General features: G+C 53.1%; 6 protein-coding genes across 6 annotated transcripts; 4 read left to right on the forward strand and 2 right to left on the reverse strand.

Annotated features, from left to right (window-relative positions):
* Window positions 1-143: 143 nt before the first annotated feature.
* VPS53 (Vacuolar protein sorting-associated protein 53) lies at window positions 144-2,790 on the forward strand (the record flags this gene model as incomplete). Its single annotated transcript, XM_064838170.1, has 2 exons — window positions 144-189; window positions 242-2,790. 2 exons carry the CDS (start codon window positions 144-146, stop codon window positions 2,788-2,790), a joined length of 2,595 nt encoding a protein of 864 aa, XP_064694255.1.
* A 298-nt stretch (window positions 2,791-3,088) lies between these two features.
* LTS14_005473 (uncharacterized protein) lies at window positions 3,089-4,369 on the reverse strand (the record flags this gene model as incomplete). Its single annotated transcript, XM_064838171.1, has 1 exon — window positions 3,089-4,369. One exon carries the CDS (start codon window positions 4,367-4,369, stop codon window positions 3,089-3,091), a length of 1,281 nt encoding a protein of 426 aa, XP_064694256.1.
* Window positions 4,370-5,975: 1,606 nt separating this feature from the next.
* Window positions 5,976-9,543, forward strand: LTS14_005474 (uncharacterized protein; the record flags this gene model as incomplete). Its single annotated transcript, XM_064838172.1, has 2 exons — window positions 5,976-8,141; window positions 8,194-9,543. 2 exons carry the CDS (start codon window positions 5,976-5,978, stop codon window positions 9,541-9,543), a joined length of 3,516 nt encoding a protein of 1,171 aa, XP_064694257.1.
* Window positions 9,544-10,804: 1,261 nt separating this feature from the next.
* Window positions 10,805-13,195, forward strand: LTS14_005475 (uncharacterized protein; the record flags this gene model as incomplete). Its single annotated transcript, XM_064838173.1, has 2 exons — window positions 10,805-10,989; window positions 11,044-13,195. The coding sequence occupies 2 exons, from the start codon at window positions 10,805-10,807 to the stop codon at window positions 13,193-13,195; spliced, it is 2,337 nt and encodes a 778-aa protein (XP_064694258.1).
* Window positions 13,196-13,752: 557 nt separating this feature from the next.
* LTS14_005476 (uncharacterized protein) lies at window positions 13,753-14,275 on the reverse strand (the record flags this gene model as incomplete). Its single annotated transcript, XM_064838174.1, has 4 exons — window positions 13,753-13,808; window positions 13,864-13,989; window positions 14,099-14,158; window positions 14,233-14,275. The coding sequence occupies 4 exons, from the start codon at window positions 14,273-14,275 to the stop codon at window positions 13,753-13,755; spliced, it is 285 nt and encodes a 94-aa protein (XP_064694259.1).
* Window positions 14,276-14,506: 231 nt separating this feature from the next.
* On the forward strand, window positions 14,507-16,305 carry ECM39 (alpha-1,6- mannosyltransferase; the record flags this gene model as incomplete). The annotated part of the gene is made up of 2 exons (XM_064838175.1): window positions 14,507-14,522; window positions 14,738-16,305. 2 exons carry the CDS (start codon window positions 14,507-14,509, stop codon window positions 16,303-16,305), a joined length of 1,584 nt encoding a protein of 527 aa, XP_064694260.1.

Below are 16,305 nucleotides of genomic sequence, written 5' to 3' on the forward strand. Positions count from 1 at the left end.
GCTTTGCCGTGATTGGCTGTTTATTGGAGGTGCTCACATGCTATTGACATATGCGATCTAAATGCCAATACCATAGAAACACAACAGCATTGCCAGTACGAATCGTGGAGGTCGAACAGAGCAGGACTACCTGAGCACTACTCATGCAGCAGACGAATGGCATAGCGCCGCTTGATGCTTTAGACTCCGGTAGCGTGAGCGCCCTTGCTATTGCGCCTGGCCATATACTGACCTGAGGCAGTGGACTACGACCCCATCGACCACCTCAATACTCTCTTCTCACATCCGACTACCCTCTCGGCAGTACCTCAAGTCGGGACTGCACTACGGCGCCACCAAGATGAACTCGACCACGACATCTCCACGCTTGTTAGGACCCAAACGGACCCGGACGCAGACAGCATACAACGCATACAAGATGCCAAAGCAGAGCTGGAACAGTTGTTTGCGAAGATCGAGGGCGTGCGGGCGAGAGCGCTTGAGGCGGAGCGGACGATCACAGAGATGACGGCGGATATCAAGCGGCTGGACAGCACGAAGAAAAACCTTACACTCTCAATGACAGCATTGAAGAGGCTGCAAATGCTCACGACCGCGTACGAGCAGCTCCGAGGCTTGAGCCATTCTAGGCAGTATCGAGAATGTGCGCATCTGTTACAGGCCGTCATACAGCTTATGGCACACTTCAAGAGCTATAGGAGTATAGACCAGATTGCAGCTTTGAGCAAGAATGTAGCAGATGTGCAGCGAGAGCTTCTGGAGCAGGTGTGCGGAGACTTTGAGGTCACGTTTGCCAAGGGCGAGGTGCAGCAGAAGAGGGGTGTGCTAGCTGAGGCTTGCCTGGTGATGGATGCTTTGGGCGACCAGGCGAGGTCGAGACTGGTGACGTGGTATTGCAATACTCAGCTGCGAGAGTACCGGCAGGTGTTTCGTGGCAATGATGAGGCGGGGTCTCTGGACAATATTGCTAGGAGGTACAGCTGGTTCAATCGCATGCTTAAGACTTATGATGCTGAACATGCGATCTTATTCCCGCCACAGTGGCGAGTGAATGAGATGCTTGCAAACGCTTTCTGTGAGACTACGAGGGACGACTACAAGGGCATTCTGCAGCGGTCGATGAGGAGGACAGATGGCCAGCCACCGGATGTGAATCTACTGCTGTCCTGTTTGCAGGAGACGCTGGATTTTGAACACAGCCTTGAGCGGCGTTTTGCCTCAGGAGAGTCAAGATCATCCATCGATACGATCACGTCCAGTGAAGAAAAAAGGCATGGCTTCAGTCAAGCCATTTCCGAGGCATTCGAGCCATATCTCAGTATCTGGGTTGAATCGCAGGACAAGCAGCTTTCTACGCTGATACCCAAGTACCGACAACAGCCGATAAAAGCGGCAGATGAGGAGTTCCATGCTCAGCTTGTGATACCTTCTTCTACCGAGCTCTTTCATCACTACCGGGTCACGTTCGCACAGTGCGCTAAGCTATCGACCGGCACTAGACTACTGGAGTTGTCACAGACATTTGGCAGATATCTGGACGCCTACTCACAACAAGTGCTGTTCTATCATCTGGCTGAGAAGACAGGCGGCCCATCCGTGGAAGGCGCAGTCATTGTACTCAACACCGCCGACTACTGCTACCAAACTACCAACCAGCTCGAGGAGAAGATCAAGTCCCGTATTGATGACGACCTACAGGACAAAGTCGACATGCAGTCACAAGCCGATGCGTTCATGGGTGTGGCTTCAGCTGCTGTGCGAGCACTCGTGCACAAGACTGAGATCGACTGCGAGCCTGCATGGCGAGAGATGCGAGCAGTACAGTGGAGCAAGATGGACAGTGTTGGTGACCAGAGCGGCTATGTCTCCATCCTTCTGCAACGAGTGAAAGATCGCAGCAAAGAGATTCTGCGCTACCTACACAAGCCGCAATATGCACGCGCTTACTGCGACAACCTTGTGGACAGCATCACGAATACCTATATCAATAATATCGCAGCCAGCAAGCCTATATCCGAGACTGGTGCGGAGCAAATGCTACTGGACTCGTACGTGCTCAAGAAAGGTTTCCAGGAGCTAGCTACACTCAATGCTGAGCCTGGCACACCTCCCAACCAAGCCTTTATCAAACGTGTTAACCAAAGCACTGCTAAGCTTGACCCACTGCTTAAGACTCTACAAGTGCGATCATCGCCATCCGAAGCGTTGGTGCAAGCCTACCTCATTCATATACGCGACCGCTCAGAGCCCAATTTCCGCAAGATACTGGAGCTTAAAGGCATCACACGAAAGCCAGAACAGAGCCATCTAATGGAACTGTTCAATGCGCACAAATCTAGCTCAGCGAATGAAAGTCTACAGGCTACGAATCCGCTCATCGGCTCATTGCAGCTTTCAGCCCAGCCTACTGTTGCCGCTGGAACCTTACAGGCCATCAAGGACAGCACTCTGCCGACATCGTCGCCATCATTACCCGCACGATTTGATCCGTCCAACTTTGGCACTGCGCTTATGAACGCTGCTCGTGATGCCGGTGATCGCATAGCTAGCCCGCATCTTGGTGTGGCCGCTGGGATTGCGCCATCGGCTCACAATACTGCTGCTGCTAGCCGTGCTACTAGTCCACCCGCTCCTGGCGGTGATATGGACATGAACGGGGATGGAGAGAAGGTAGCGAGCTTGAATGAGAACCTGAAGAATATTGGGAAGTTTTTTCGAAGAGACGTGGGCAGTTTTGGTGGCTTCGGACGGAGAGAAGATGCTTCGCGGAGGTCGTTGGATAGGAAATAGTGCTATTACTAATGCACCTCAGGCTATCACTGCAAACTCTTCCCCCATGCCGTGTGACTTTTTTGACAGCTGCCAGCCGATGTACTAGCTTACGTTACTCAGCCCCTCAGATGAAGAGACAACATATAAGTACTGCCAGTGTGAAGTGATATTGAGATGAGTTTGGTTGCTGCTAATTGCAGCCTATCTTAGCGTCAACGTCACAGCAGATGACAGGAAGCACGCAAAGACAATGATCAACCGGCCTTGAGGTGACAATGATCACCAGTGCCAATGGTAGACGACTTCTGTGGTAACCTCAAACCTTCCACACGCTCCCCTTCTCCTCCAACCCGAGCACCTCAGCCAGCAAACCCAGCTTCTCATTGCTACCCTCGTACAAACCATGATGCACAGTCAGAACAGCGAGGGCATTCAAGCTTCTGCGAAAGTGCTCAGGCTCCGTGGAATGAAAAGCACGCGTATCGCGCCCGTGGACTTGCTTCACAAGCTGCTTGTTCTCCTTGCTGATAAGCCTGTAGATGTCGTCCACCACTCGATCGACCCAAGCGGCGGGGGCAGGATGAGTGGGCAAAAGCTTGCTCACCGCCTCGTCGTAGTATGTGGCTGTGAGTTCCTTGACAGCATTGTTGGCTTGTTGGCTGTTCGGCAAGTTACAGTACTCGATCCAGAAGCGATTGGCGACGGTGTTGCGCAGACTGGTACGGCGAGTGGCGATGGCTTCCTCCCACTCTTTGTGAAGCCGAGTAAGCTTCTGCCTGATCAGACGGTCTTTCTCGCGCTCGATGCGAGCGGCATCCTCTTTGCGAGCGCCAAGACACTCGATGCAGAGTAGGCCTTCACCAATCGGATCATCCTTCTTGACTGGCATGCAGTGCTCGTGCTGCAGACGAGCGCATCTAGCACACGTCATATACCCACTGAGTTTACCAGCTGGGCTGCCCTCACAGTCACACAGAACCTCGGGCGGAGAGTTGATACCTTTCCTCCACTCCTCCAAAGGATCACCAATCTTGGCAGCCAACTCCTCGAGCTTGGTCATGATATGTCTTGATGACCTACGTCTGCCCGATGTTTCTTGCTTGATGGCCGGACTGCTGACCACGATCTCATCGTTGTCATCGTCGTCTTCATCTTCTGCCTCAACGGGGTCAGACGAGGATGGAGCGGATTTCCTGGGCGCCATAGTAGCCTTACGCGGCGCCGTCTTGCGTTTGCCCCCTACTGAGTCGTCAAAAGCTGAATGGCGGCGCTTGATGCTCGAGGCCGAAGACTTCTTTCCGGCACCCGAGTTCTGCAGCCTCGCATGGTAGCCCTTCCGCGCATTGGCGCTGCGGTTGACGGTCCTGCAAGCGCGGCAGATGAATCCCAGCTCGGCCTGCTTCTTGCCAAATTGTGTCGATTTCCCGAGCTGACAGGTCACATGATGCCACGTCACGCAGTCGACACAGAAGACCCAGGTCGTCAGCTCCTGCACAACTCCACCTTCGCAGTCGCACTTCTTCTCGCCTTCAAGCTCATCTGCACGCTTGTTCTCGAATGTGAGGCCGTTCGATCTCGACTTTGGTATACCTGCCATCGCGGCGGTTGCTGGCGAGCTTGCCGCCATCAGATGTGAAGTGGGTGTGCAGGATGATATGTAGGTGTTGTGGGTGAAGAAATTATAGCTTTCCTGACTTCAAAGGTCGCGATGACGTTGAGGCAGTTTCGTGTCCGAAGTTTGCGAGCGTTGTTCTCACGCTCGAGGTGCAAGCTTTTATATGCACGATCTGGCGAATGGGTGAATGGTGGGTCTTAGCTCCCAGATGTCATGCGCACCAAAAGCTTCACTTCCGACGTCACTCAATAGGTATGCCCTCTTGTCTCCTCTCCAGCTTCCGCCGTATATCATCGGCATACTTCATAACGTCACTGCTTCAGCACAGAAGAGTCCCACGGCGCTCTCGTCCAGCACAACCTGCAATGCATATATTACCAAACGCGGCGTGTATCATTCATCCTGCTCATTAACGGGCAAACAGTCTGAGAGTCAAAGGGGTACAGAGCTTGCGCTAAAGTCTGATGGTTGGGCTGTGGCACTCCGCAGTCAGCATCGATTTATCCAATATCACGTCCCACAACGCCTACTCGTTATTGCTCACTATCTACTTCCAGGTGCTTGCCCGCTCAAGGCATTTGCGATTGGAGCCATCCTGTGCCCGGTAGCAGCGAAGTGGCATTTGAGTGCTAATCCGTCCTTTACTGATATTTGGCCCCACATTGGTGTTGTATGATACACTCGCGTGCACTATAGAGAGCTGTTGTGGTGTTGTGCAGAGTATGGTACTGTGCCAAGGGTTCGTAATTGACCCATCGTCCAAGGTAGGTGGAACTAAACTCTGCGCACGTCAGCAAATCTTCGCGACCGACCGATATATCAAGAGGGACTCACTTTATTCGGGGTTGTTATCTCGACCACGTCGCGAAGATAGAATTAGAAGGAGGGGAACAGCATGTAGACATGAGAAGCGCATACTTAACACCATCCCCGCTCTCGATATACTACATATCTCGTAGATACATTACAAGCCTCGCCGCTACCATCACCCATCAGGTATTTACACGTGGTGAGGATTATAGTACGTAGCGTTTGGAAGACGCAAATATTGTGGAACCGCGGCGCTGACACAGAGGGTTCGGTCTGATATGTGATTACAAGCAAGCCACCTCTTGATATTTCATCTCCGAAAGTTGTCCACCTTAACGTTGATATGGTCAGAATGTGAGTATACGAGGTGCTGGGTCGAGGGCGATGGCTACGGTGTGTTTGTGGCAATGGTATGTGTCGCTGCAATGAGCTGAAGTGGAAGACGTCTCCACTCAACCCGCAGAATTGGTGTCCCGTGAGGAGTCGGATTCTCCCACCTGTGCCTCGCCCTCCACCATTGCATCGATGCCTACATCGTGATATCTCCATCAGACTCTGCGTTGTTTTTGTGCCCTACACTGATGAAATGATCCACGCCCACCGCTTGAGCAAATCTCCTCCACAACCTGTTTTTGCCTCACACCTTTCGGCTCCGCTCTCGGCAAATTGCGTGGTCCAGACGCCGTGAGCATTCACCTCAAGCCTCCGATATACGGATGTACGAAACGCAGATGGCGCAACACAACGCCGCCCGGTAGAACGATCAGTGAATGCAGCAATGGCTCACACGATCGAGATTGGAGTGGGAGGTGGCGATATCACTTTAGCAGCGCCTCCCTCTGCTGATATATCATCCCTCGGCATGGCTATGAAGCCTTCATCAACGGCAGATGAGGATGACTCAAGTCTTTCCTCTACCGCAACAGACATATTCGACAGTAGCGATGCACATCCGAAGGCAGAATGGACATTGGACAGCAATGGGGCTTGGCGCCGATATGGCTCATCTGAGTCCGCCACTAGCACCGGCATATCATCAATGTGCTCGTCTATCGTGGCCGACAAACCCGACGATATAACGATCACCGTCAGTCCTGCAAGGAAACGAACGGCAGATGGGTTGATAAAGCATTCTAGCAGCATTATCAAGATCAAGGCCGAGGACAGTCCCGCTCCAGTAATAAGCACTGAGGCAACCACGACAGTGACTACGAACGACACGCAATCGCCACCTCGGAAAAGAAGAGGCAGGCCACCCAAAGACAAGACAACTGCCAGTATACCTGCTGGAAAGCTTCGCAGGGCTTCCTTGATATCCCAGCTGCAGGACCGCGTGCGCCCACGATCTTCGATCCCTGCGTCACTACCCAAGGACATCTTCGCAAGCGAATGTATAGAGGCTACACACGCCTCTAGACTTGATCCCTATTCCCTCCACATTGGTGAGCATGAACTACTCTCCGATCTGCTGATGAATACGGAGGTCACAATATACCTCAACATCCGCAATGCCATTCTTCGAATGTGGAATCAGAATCCCCTCTGCACTATTACTGTGGAGGAGGCAGCAGGTTGTGCTCGTGAGGGTCGCTTCTTTGGTCTGGCTGAAGTAGCATACAAGTGGTTGGCGAGGAATGGTTACATCAATTTCGGCTGTTTAGAGGTACCACGAGAAGCTGTGTCACTACGAAAAGGCACGAAGCAGAAAACAATCGTGGTCGTGGGAGCAGGCGTGTCTGGCTTGACGACCGCAAGACAACTAGAAGGTCTCTTTGCACAGAACAGTGAACATTGGACGGACGCTGGTGAGCGGCCGCCACGTGTCATCGTCCTCGAAGGCCGCAGACGAGTAGGTGGCCGGGTATACTCCAAACCTCTTAGGAGCCAGGTTGAGGGTAGTTTACCAGGCAATCTTCGCAACACGGCCGAGATGGGAGCCATGATCGTGACAGGATTCGATCACGGCAACCCACTCAATACTGTCATTCGTGGCCAACTCGGGCTCCGATACCATTTGATGACCGATGCGCTCACCATCTACGACACGGACGGCGAGCCTGTGGAAGAGAAGACGGATCAGATCAATACAGAACTGTACACCGACATTTCAGATCGAGCAGGCGACTTCCGTGCGATGCCCCAGAAGCACAACACGCTCAAAGGCGATGAAGAGCTTATCGATCGTGCTCGTGATCCCGTCGCAGGCGGCTTCTCTGGTTTCCAGCTCGAACCTCTATTCCCTGTCGACAATGCGAAACACCGAAAGCCCGTGCTGAAGAGAGGCAGAAGAAGAAACGCACCACCAGGCACGGAGAAGCTCACCGGCAGAAGTCGAGTCATAGAGGAGAGTGACGCCACCCAAAGCGCTGCCCGAGCGGCAAAGATCATGGGCTGGCAGTTAAAAGACGGTGTGGCCAGAGATCAGTCGATATCGCTACGACGCACAGCGCAAGATAGTCAACACCCGACTCTTGGCAGAGTCATGGACGAAGCGATCGAGCAGTACCAGGACATCGTGGATCTTACACCACAAGATATGCGGCTGCTCAACTGGCATCATGCCAATCTGGAATACGCGAATGCTGCACCAGTATCATGGCTGAGCTTGTCTGGTCACGACCAAGATACGGGCAACGAGTTCGAAGGAGCGCACTCTGAGATTATCGGTGGATACACGCAGCTTCCTCGTGGCCTAATGCACTTGCCCACGAAATTGGATGTACGCTTCGACTGCACCGTGGACAGCATACACTACAACGAGAATCAAGATCCATCGCTCAGCACGAGAGTTGTCTGCACGAATGGGGAGGTCTTTGAAGCGGATGAGGTCGTACTGACCGCTCCTCTCGGCGTTCTAAAGGCAGACGTGGTTGACTTCGACCCACCTTTACCGGGCTGGAAGCAGGGTGCTATCGATCGCATGGGGTTTGGCTTACTGAACAAGGTGTGTATGCCATATTTTAGACCATTAAAGCATCGCTAATTATTGTGGACAGCTCGTTCTCCTGTACGACAAACCATTCTGGGACAACAGCCGCGACATGTTCGGATTATTGAACGAAGCCGAATACCAAGACAGCCTCGATCCTGCACATTATGCCAAAACCCGCGGTCGCTTCTATTTGATTTGGAATGCTTCAAGAACAAGCGGGCGGCCCATGCTGGTGGCACTCCTGGCGGGACATTCGGCGCATGAGGCGGAACAGACGGATAGTAGTACACTCCTCGAAGAGGTCAATCGCCGACTACGAAAGATCTTCTCGCCTGCCATCATACCCGCGCCTATCGAGGTCATTGTCACGAGATGGAAGAGGGATCCGTTCACGAGGGGCACGTATTCCTACGTGGCGCCACAGACACGGCCGGGTGATTACGATCTTATGGCTGAGCCGGTCGGCAATCTGCATTTTGCTGGTGAGGCGACTTGTGGCACGCATCCTGCGACTGTGCATGGTGCATTCCTGTCTGGACTGCGTGTGGCTGCGGATGTTATGGAAGCGTTGACTGGACCGATCTCACTGCCCAACCCGCTTGTTGGCCCCGCACCTGTCAAGGCAGATCCATCCGTGCCTTATCACTATTCACAGCGCGCATATACAAACAGTAGCGCCACCACGAACGCCTTGGTTTCGATGAACTATACTAGTCAAGCTACGTTGGGAGCATCGGATGTGACGGAGCCAGTAATCAAGCAAGAGCAGGACACCACAACTCTCGCCGCCGTACCACCTGCGACCGCTGCACCGGCAGCATCACTCATCAAACAACCCTCTGGCCCACCACGCAAGTCAGTCTGCGCCGCCGATACCTCCTTCTGGGTCTCCTCCGCTGCCTACGAATCCAGTGATCTCGACTACGAAGCCGGGGTGATCGGCGCGATCCTCGTAACCATAGGTGACCAACCCGTGAAGCCTACCCGACCAGGCGTCAACCCATTCCTCCTCTTCACGAAAGAAAAGTGGGAAGAATGTAAGACCTACTGCGCGGCGAACAGCACGCCTGCTCCACGTAAGAATTCTGCCGGGAGCACTGCTCCTGCCGAAGGCGCTGGTCGCGATCAGATCCGCTCGACGATAGGTAAATGGTGGAAAGCTGCTTCTGAGGAAGTGAAGGAGCCTTATGTGGCGCAGGGACGCCAGGCGCAAGAGGTGGCGGACAAATTGCGCAAGGAGTATGAGACGAAAGCGCAGTGGTGGGATGCGGAAGCGAAGAGGATAAGAAAGGAGTATGTGGAGAAGATCCCGCCGCCGCAGGGTGTAGGCGGTGGGGGTGGGGGTGCCAGCGGGCTGGGTGTGAGTAAGAGGAAGACGAATACGAGCAATTGTATCGTCCTGGATCGTGCGTAGGTGTGGAGGTGCGCGATGGCCGCACTACCTTGAGCGGTAGATCTGTGCATGTTTGCAATTCTTCATCACACCCACGACGGCGTTTCTTGGTATCGGTAGACATTTCTAGCCTTGCTTTCCCGAGACCAAATGCTATGTATTCCTCCTTCAACTCGTTCGCTGCTCCCATGTCGTTCTGCCTTCCCATTGTTGAGGCTTGATTGGTTAGATCCTCGTGTCGAGCCGCGGCCAGAATGTTACGACGTCGCATCTCTAGCTTCACACTCTTCGTATCGTGATGGTATAGGCACGCCATGCCACCTGCTGTACCATTAGCTGCAAACATTATGTACGTCCCGTCGACCAGGCCCACCTGGCGGCCATTGAGTCTAGACTGCAGATTTTGACGCCCGATAGAGTTCCAGAACAACTTGGCCTATTTCCTGTGCCACTACTGCCGCTAGACCACGTGGGTTGCTGTCCCTCGTGCTTTGTGACAGGCTTAGCCGAGTGGTCGGTATCGTGGTAAACCAGCTTCGTGGTGTGCCCGGTGGACCAGTACGCAGAAGTACGCAGGTACATAGCGATATTGTCTCACGCAATCTCAGGTCGGATGTTCGGCTGGGCGGCAACGCCACTGTCATCATCATGGGTCAAGCTGATGGGGCAAAGACTGCTCTCTGGCTGGTGTGCAAGGTTCGTAGATCGTCGCGTGTCTATTTATCCAGTGGGTGGTCGGGGCACAGCTTCTCCACAACCGAGACCCCATACTGGCATTAAATCGATGTAGCTCTAGGTACTGGCCTGATGCGGCACGGAAGTAGTGGTGGTGGACAAGGCTACTCGAGGCGACTATCCGGACTGTTTTCGATCTGCAGATCGAGTCCATCCTTGCCTAACTCTCCCAGCAATCACTATACGCACCAAAGGTGATAGGCGATATTGACATCGGATCGATACTTCGTCAGGCCCCTCCTTCGCGCCAAGTGTTGGTTCATTTGCGCCTCGCAGATCATTTGATGGATGGGTAATGCATGGGATTTATTGAACGACAGCATACACACCAACCCTCGTAAACGCAAGACCGGGCGCCTGGGCAATATCTCCAGTCGTGACTAGAGCGAACATCACTACCTAGACGTCAACAATACATCACGGCTGTCCGATGAATGCAAGGGCTCGACCAAGTCACGGGATATTGCTTGGGTGGAGATATATGGACTACAGCACATCACTACGCATAAACATAATAGCATCATAAGCACCAGCATAGCACGCAAACATGTCTTTCTTCGGCAAGTTCAAGCCCGGCTCCACGCCTTCGCAGGCAGCTGGTGCGGCGCAAGCAGCGAAGAAGGACGTACAACAGCCTACACCACTGGAGAAGCACTTGTCTGACTTTCCGGGACCTGTACGGCACGATGGTAGCGACAAGTTCTTTGGGTTTGAGAATTATGGATCTACATGGTATGGAAGCAGCGATAGCATTCCCACATATACCAGCTAACACCTACGCCCCAGCTACGCTAATTCAATAATACAATGTCTCTACTACTCGGTGCCCTTCCGAGACAATGTCCTCAACTTCCCATCCAAGCCTTTCCTCGAAGCGATGAATCAAGAAGTCGCCAATTCGCAGCAGACAAACGGCAAGCTTGCTAATGGTGGGCCTGCGCTACCACGGTCACCAAGCATGACACCCTACCCGAACCCGACATCGCCTGCGCGGAAAGTGTTGCAGCCGACATCACCTGGTGGTCCAAAGCCAGAGGAGAACAAGGACAGCCCAGACTATCGCAAGAAACAGGCGTTGGCTGCGGGTCCTGTACTGGATATGGTGAATGGCCAGGCTTACCAGTATGGCATGGACGAGTCGCTGTTCACTTCGCTGAAAGACATCTTCGAGGCGATCATCAACAACCAGAGTCGGCTGGGTGTGGTGTCGCCTCATAAGTTCCTAGAGATACTGCGGAGAGAGAACGAAATGTTCCGAAGTGCGATGCATCAGGATGCGCACGAGTTCTTGAATCTGCTCCTCAATCAGGTGGTGGATAACGTTGAACTATTTTCGAAACAGCATCCAGATCTGAAAATCCCGCAGGCAAATGGTGGCGCGCCCGAGGAGACTCCAGCAGAGAAAGGACTCGCGAGTGCAATGTCTTCGGCTCTTGCATCTGCTCATCCGACGTCTGCGAATGGTCTCGATACACACTGGGTCAATGACCTGTTCGAAGGCACTCTCACATCAGAGACACGATGCCTCACGTGCGAAACAACCTCTCAGCGCGACGAAGCTTTCCTTGATCTTTCTGTCGATCTCGTGGCACACGCAAGTGTCACGTCCTGTCTACGGAAGTTCTCGGAAGAGGAGATGTTGTGCGAGCGCAACAAGTTTCATTGCGATGAATGTGGTGGTCTGCAAGAAGCGGAGAAGAGGATGAAGATCAAGCGACTACCCAAGATTCTGGCTTTGCATCTGAAGAGATTCAAGTATACTGAGGATCTGCAGCGATTGCAGAAGCTGTTCCATCGGGTAGTCTATCCTTTCCATCTGCGACTCTTCAACACAACAGACGATGCCGACGACTCAGACAGATTATACGAGCTATATGCGGTGGTTGTGCATATTGGTGGTGGTCCCTACCATGGACACTACGTCTCCATCATCAAGACACAAGATCGAGGCTGGCTGCTCTTCGACGATGAGCTGGTAGAACCAGTCGACAAATCATACGTCCTCAACTTCTTTGGTGGCGAGCCAGTGCCTGGTCTTCAAGATGCGAAGCAATTGGCCTGTGCCTACGTGCTGTTCTACCAAGAGACGACACTCGAAGCAGTGCTCAAAGAACAGGAAACAGAAGGAGGTTTACATCCAGTCCCGACTCGTGTGAGCGATGCCGAGACAGCACTAAGCGGACTCTCGCCAGTCAAGACGACAGGCCACATCGATCTCCGCCAGACCCAGACAGTGACCACACCCATCCTCGAGCGCATGGAATTCATGGATCCCCTGGCCCACGCCGAAACAGCGCCCGAAGGCGTCTCGCCTCCTGTGACAACAGACAACAACCGGGCATACTTCCCAGCCATGCCGAATAACCCCATCCTATCCAGCAACAGTCCGGCGACCGCGGGTACGCCAAAGAGCAAGAAGGAGCTCAAGGCAGAGGAGAAAGCCAAGAAAGTCGCGGAGAAAGAAAGATCGAAGGCTGAGGAGATCAGGAGGAAGGAGGCGAGTGCTAAACGAGTCGAGGCGTGGAAGGCGCAAGATGCTGAGTACAAGCGTGTGTTGGAGGAGAGTAAGCAGACGGCTATGGAGGAGACGAAGAAGAGAGCAGACGATCCCAATGCTCCTGCTCCCCTAGATGGCGCAGCCGCGGGCTCGACTACTGCAGGTGTTAGTGCGGCGGCGGCCGAGAAGGAAAAGGGTGGTGCGCTGAGCCGGTTCAGACATGGCAGTATGAGTCTGCGAGCCAAACCGAAATTCTTCGCGGGTAAAGAGGGAGGAGAGAAATTAGCGACTATCCCACAGGGTAATGGTGCGAGTGGTGGCGAGGTCGAGGCTAGTGATGGCGCGAAGGCGCGGAGGAGGGAGAGCGATGCCCTGGGTGATGAGAAGAAGATGCGGAACCGGTTCAGTTTGGGCAGGAAGAAGAGTCAGTTACTGCCGTGAGGGAAGTCTTTGAGCATTGGCAGTGTTTGTGGAGATTTCGTGCATATGGACGATTCGCCGCGAGGCGGGAGGATTTTGACATTGGAGCGATGGCGTTCTGTGGCGTATGCGGATCTTGAGAAAATGTTGTCTTCGACCCTTGAACGTTTGTGCATAGGAGGGAAGGAAAGTGGAAAGCACGATGTTCGTGGTCTTTTGGTGAAGTGCTGCGTATGCTTGGGCACGTTTTCAAGCTGTCTGTAGTATATCTAATCTTCTTGCTGCTATGCTTTCTTTCTCCTGTGATACGCTCGAATGAGTCGCTTCTTGTGTGAGCCGAGTAAGGATCCGCACGGCGGATTGACCCTCCTCGCGATCTCGAGCTGGTGGTTGTACGTCCGCGGCGCCGCACTGTTTGATACATATCAGAGGACAGGACGGAGCCAGAGCATGCACATCCTGTTGGACCTGATGCCGTGAGGTCTAGACGTCTTTGGCCTCTTCAGCACTGGCGACTCGGGCTGTCTAGTCGGGCTTGTAGGTGTATTTTCGGATTTGTATCTTCCTCTTGCTGTCTTTCAACCAAACGCAATGGCCCAGACTATGATGAGTAGATTCAGGAAGATGAGCGGTACTATTTCTCATGTCAGCATGAAATAACGGTGGGTGTGTGCTACAGGGCCACGTACTCCTCATCAACGTCCGCACAGAACTGATCAGGTTGATCATCTTGGCCTTGACGCTGGTGTTGTCTTGCATGCCGCCGCCAAAGGATGGCTCGGACTGTTGACTTGTGCCCCAGCCGACTGTTGTAGCTGTTGTGTTAGCCTGTGCTACTCATGCATATGCACTGATATTTCGTCTGCGGATTGCCTTGACAGCCTTCCGATTGAGGCATGGATGTATGCAGGTAGTGCGTCTTACTTCGTGCAAGGAATCGATCTTCGGAAAGGATGGCTATGGCATTGACGACTAGTATGGAGGCTGTATCAAAAGTCATCAGTCATGGCGGTCCGTCACATGCTGACCATATACTGTGATGTTGTTCGAGCACATACCTTGGAAGAGGCCGCCGAAGTTGGGGAAGAACAGAGAAGCCATGTTGATATGAGCCCTTCCAAGATTCTGGAACGCAGGTAGTCGTTGCTACAAATCGCTGATATTTGTGTCGTCGTGGAGGGGTGAGTGCTGGCTTGTGGTGGGTGAAAGTTGTCAGGTCCAGCTTTCGTGCCTCTGCGCCAATCACTCATGTCCCTCTCACAACATGCAACGTGGCGAGCAATAGAGATCGGTGCGTTTCGAGGCACCATCAGTAGAGGAGGTGGGAGCACGATGGGCATGTCTACTGGTATGTATACTTGCTATGACTGCGTGGTCTTTGACCATATCACAAATCGATTCAACAGCTTCTCCCTTGGCTTCGACCAGGGGACTATGAAAGGCCTTACGATATATGCGTCATCCTTCGAGTCGTGTGATAAAAGCCATCCGACTCATGTTCTCGACATTCGAGCTGTCTGCGAGTCGGAATAGACAAAAAGTCACCGTATTAACACATCACAGATATTGCTCTGGGAGCATTGCTCACCTCAGTAATGCTCCTCCATCTGTTCGTCTCACCATATACCAAAGTCGAAGAGTCCTTCAACGTTCAGGCGACTCACGACATCCTCCGCTACGGCCTGCCCTGGAGCAACACTACACTCAACCACTATGACCATGTCGACTTCCCAGGCTCGGTACCAAGGACGTTTGTCGGTGCCTTGCTCCTCTCAGGCTTGACGATGCCTCTTGGCGCAGCTCGCCTTGTCATCTCGGACCCCCCGTTCGTGCAACTACTCGTACGATCCGTGCTGGGTGTGCTCAATGTCTGGTCGATATCGAACATCCGACTATCTGTCAATACAGCCTTTGGTAAAACAGCCGGAGTCTGGTTCATTCTTCTCACAGCCAGCCAGTTCCATATCATGTACTACGCTTCTCGGACGCTGCCCAATATGCTTGCCTTACCTCTGACGAACTTGGCTCTCGGTAATCTGGTCTTGGTCAAGAGTGTCAATGCAAAATCTGCTCGGGGAGCAAAACGAAGACGATTGGCGCTGTACCTCCTGACGATTGCTGGCATTGTCTTTCGGTCCGAGATCGCCATATTACTCGCTGCTGAGACAGCGTGGATGCTGCTAAGACAACGAGCAAGTCTGAGAAAGGAAGTTATACCGGCTGGGCTTGCTGGAATTGCAATCGGTCTGGCCACTACCGTTAGTGTGGATACATTCTTCTGGCGCAATGATTACAGCGGCAATCCTGTCTGGCCCGAATGGATTGGCTTCTACTATAATACTGTCCTAGGCAAGAGTAGTGAGTGGGGTACCAGTCCTTTCCACTTCTACTTCCTCAACGCTCTGCCGAGACTACTTCTGAATCCGATGAGTCTTGTTCTCATACCATATACGCTGTCCTTAAAGGCTGTGCAACATATCGGCTTCGATATCCTGGCTCCTCAAATCCTGTTCATCGCAGCATATAGTCTGCTCCCACATAAGGAGTGGCGCTTCATCATCTATAGTATACCTGCCTTCACAGTCGTGGCATCAGCTGGTGCCGGCTGGATCTGGACGCGAAGAATGAAGAGCACGCTTTACAGTCTAGTGGCGCTCACACTCGTCGGCTCTACGATCGCTTCTTTCCTCGCATCTATGGGCCTCCTCTATATCTCAAGCCTTAACTATCCAGGTGGACAAGCGTTGGCCAAGCTACACAGCCTCGCGCCCAAATCTGCCTCGCAAGGACAAAAGGAGGGCGTCAGAGTGTACTTGGGTAATCTTGCGTTGCAGACTGGCGTAACACGCTTTCAAGAGTTACACCCAGCGTGGTTATACGACAAGACAGAGTACGAAGAGAGCACTATGCTTGATCCGCTGTTCTGGCAGGAGTACGATTGGGCGGTAGTAGAGCACCCGGAACGCATCATCGGGTCATGGCAGCCTGTCGATGGTATCGAAGGCTACGCAGGCCTGGCACTACGAGACGACAGTGGAAGGATATGGCCGCACGTGCGGAAGGAGACAAAGCTATGGATACTGCGTCGTGAGCTCACGCCAGCTGAACAGAGATCAGGAGACGTAGTTTGA

This window comes from Recurvomyces mirabilis (genome assembly GCF_035927965.1).
Source record: "Recurvomyces mirabilis strain CCFEE 5264 chromosome Unknown scaffold_13, whole genome shotgun sequence".
NCBI lineage: Eukaryota > Fungi > Ascomycota > Dothideomycetes > Mycosphaerellales > Teratosphaeriaceae > Recurvomyces > Recurvomyces mirabilis.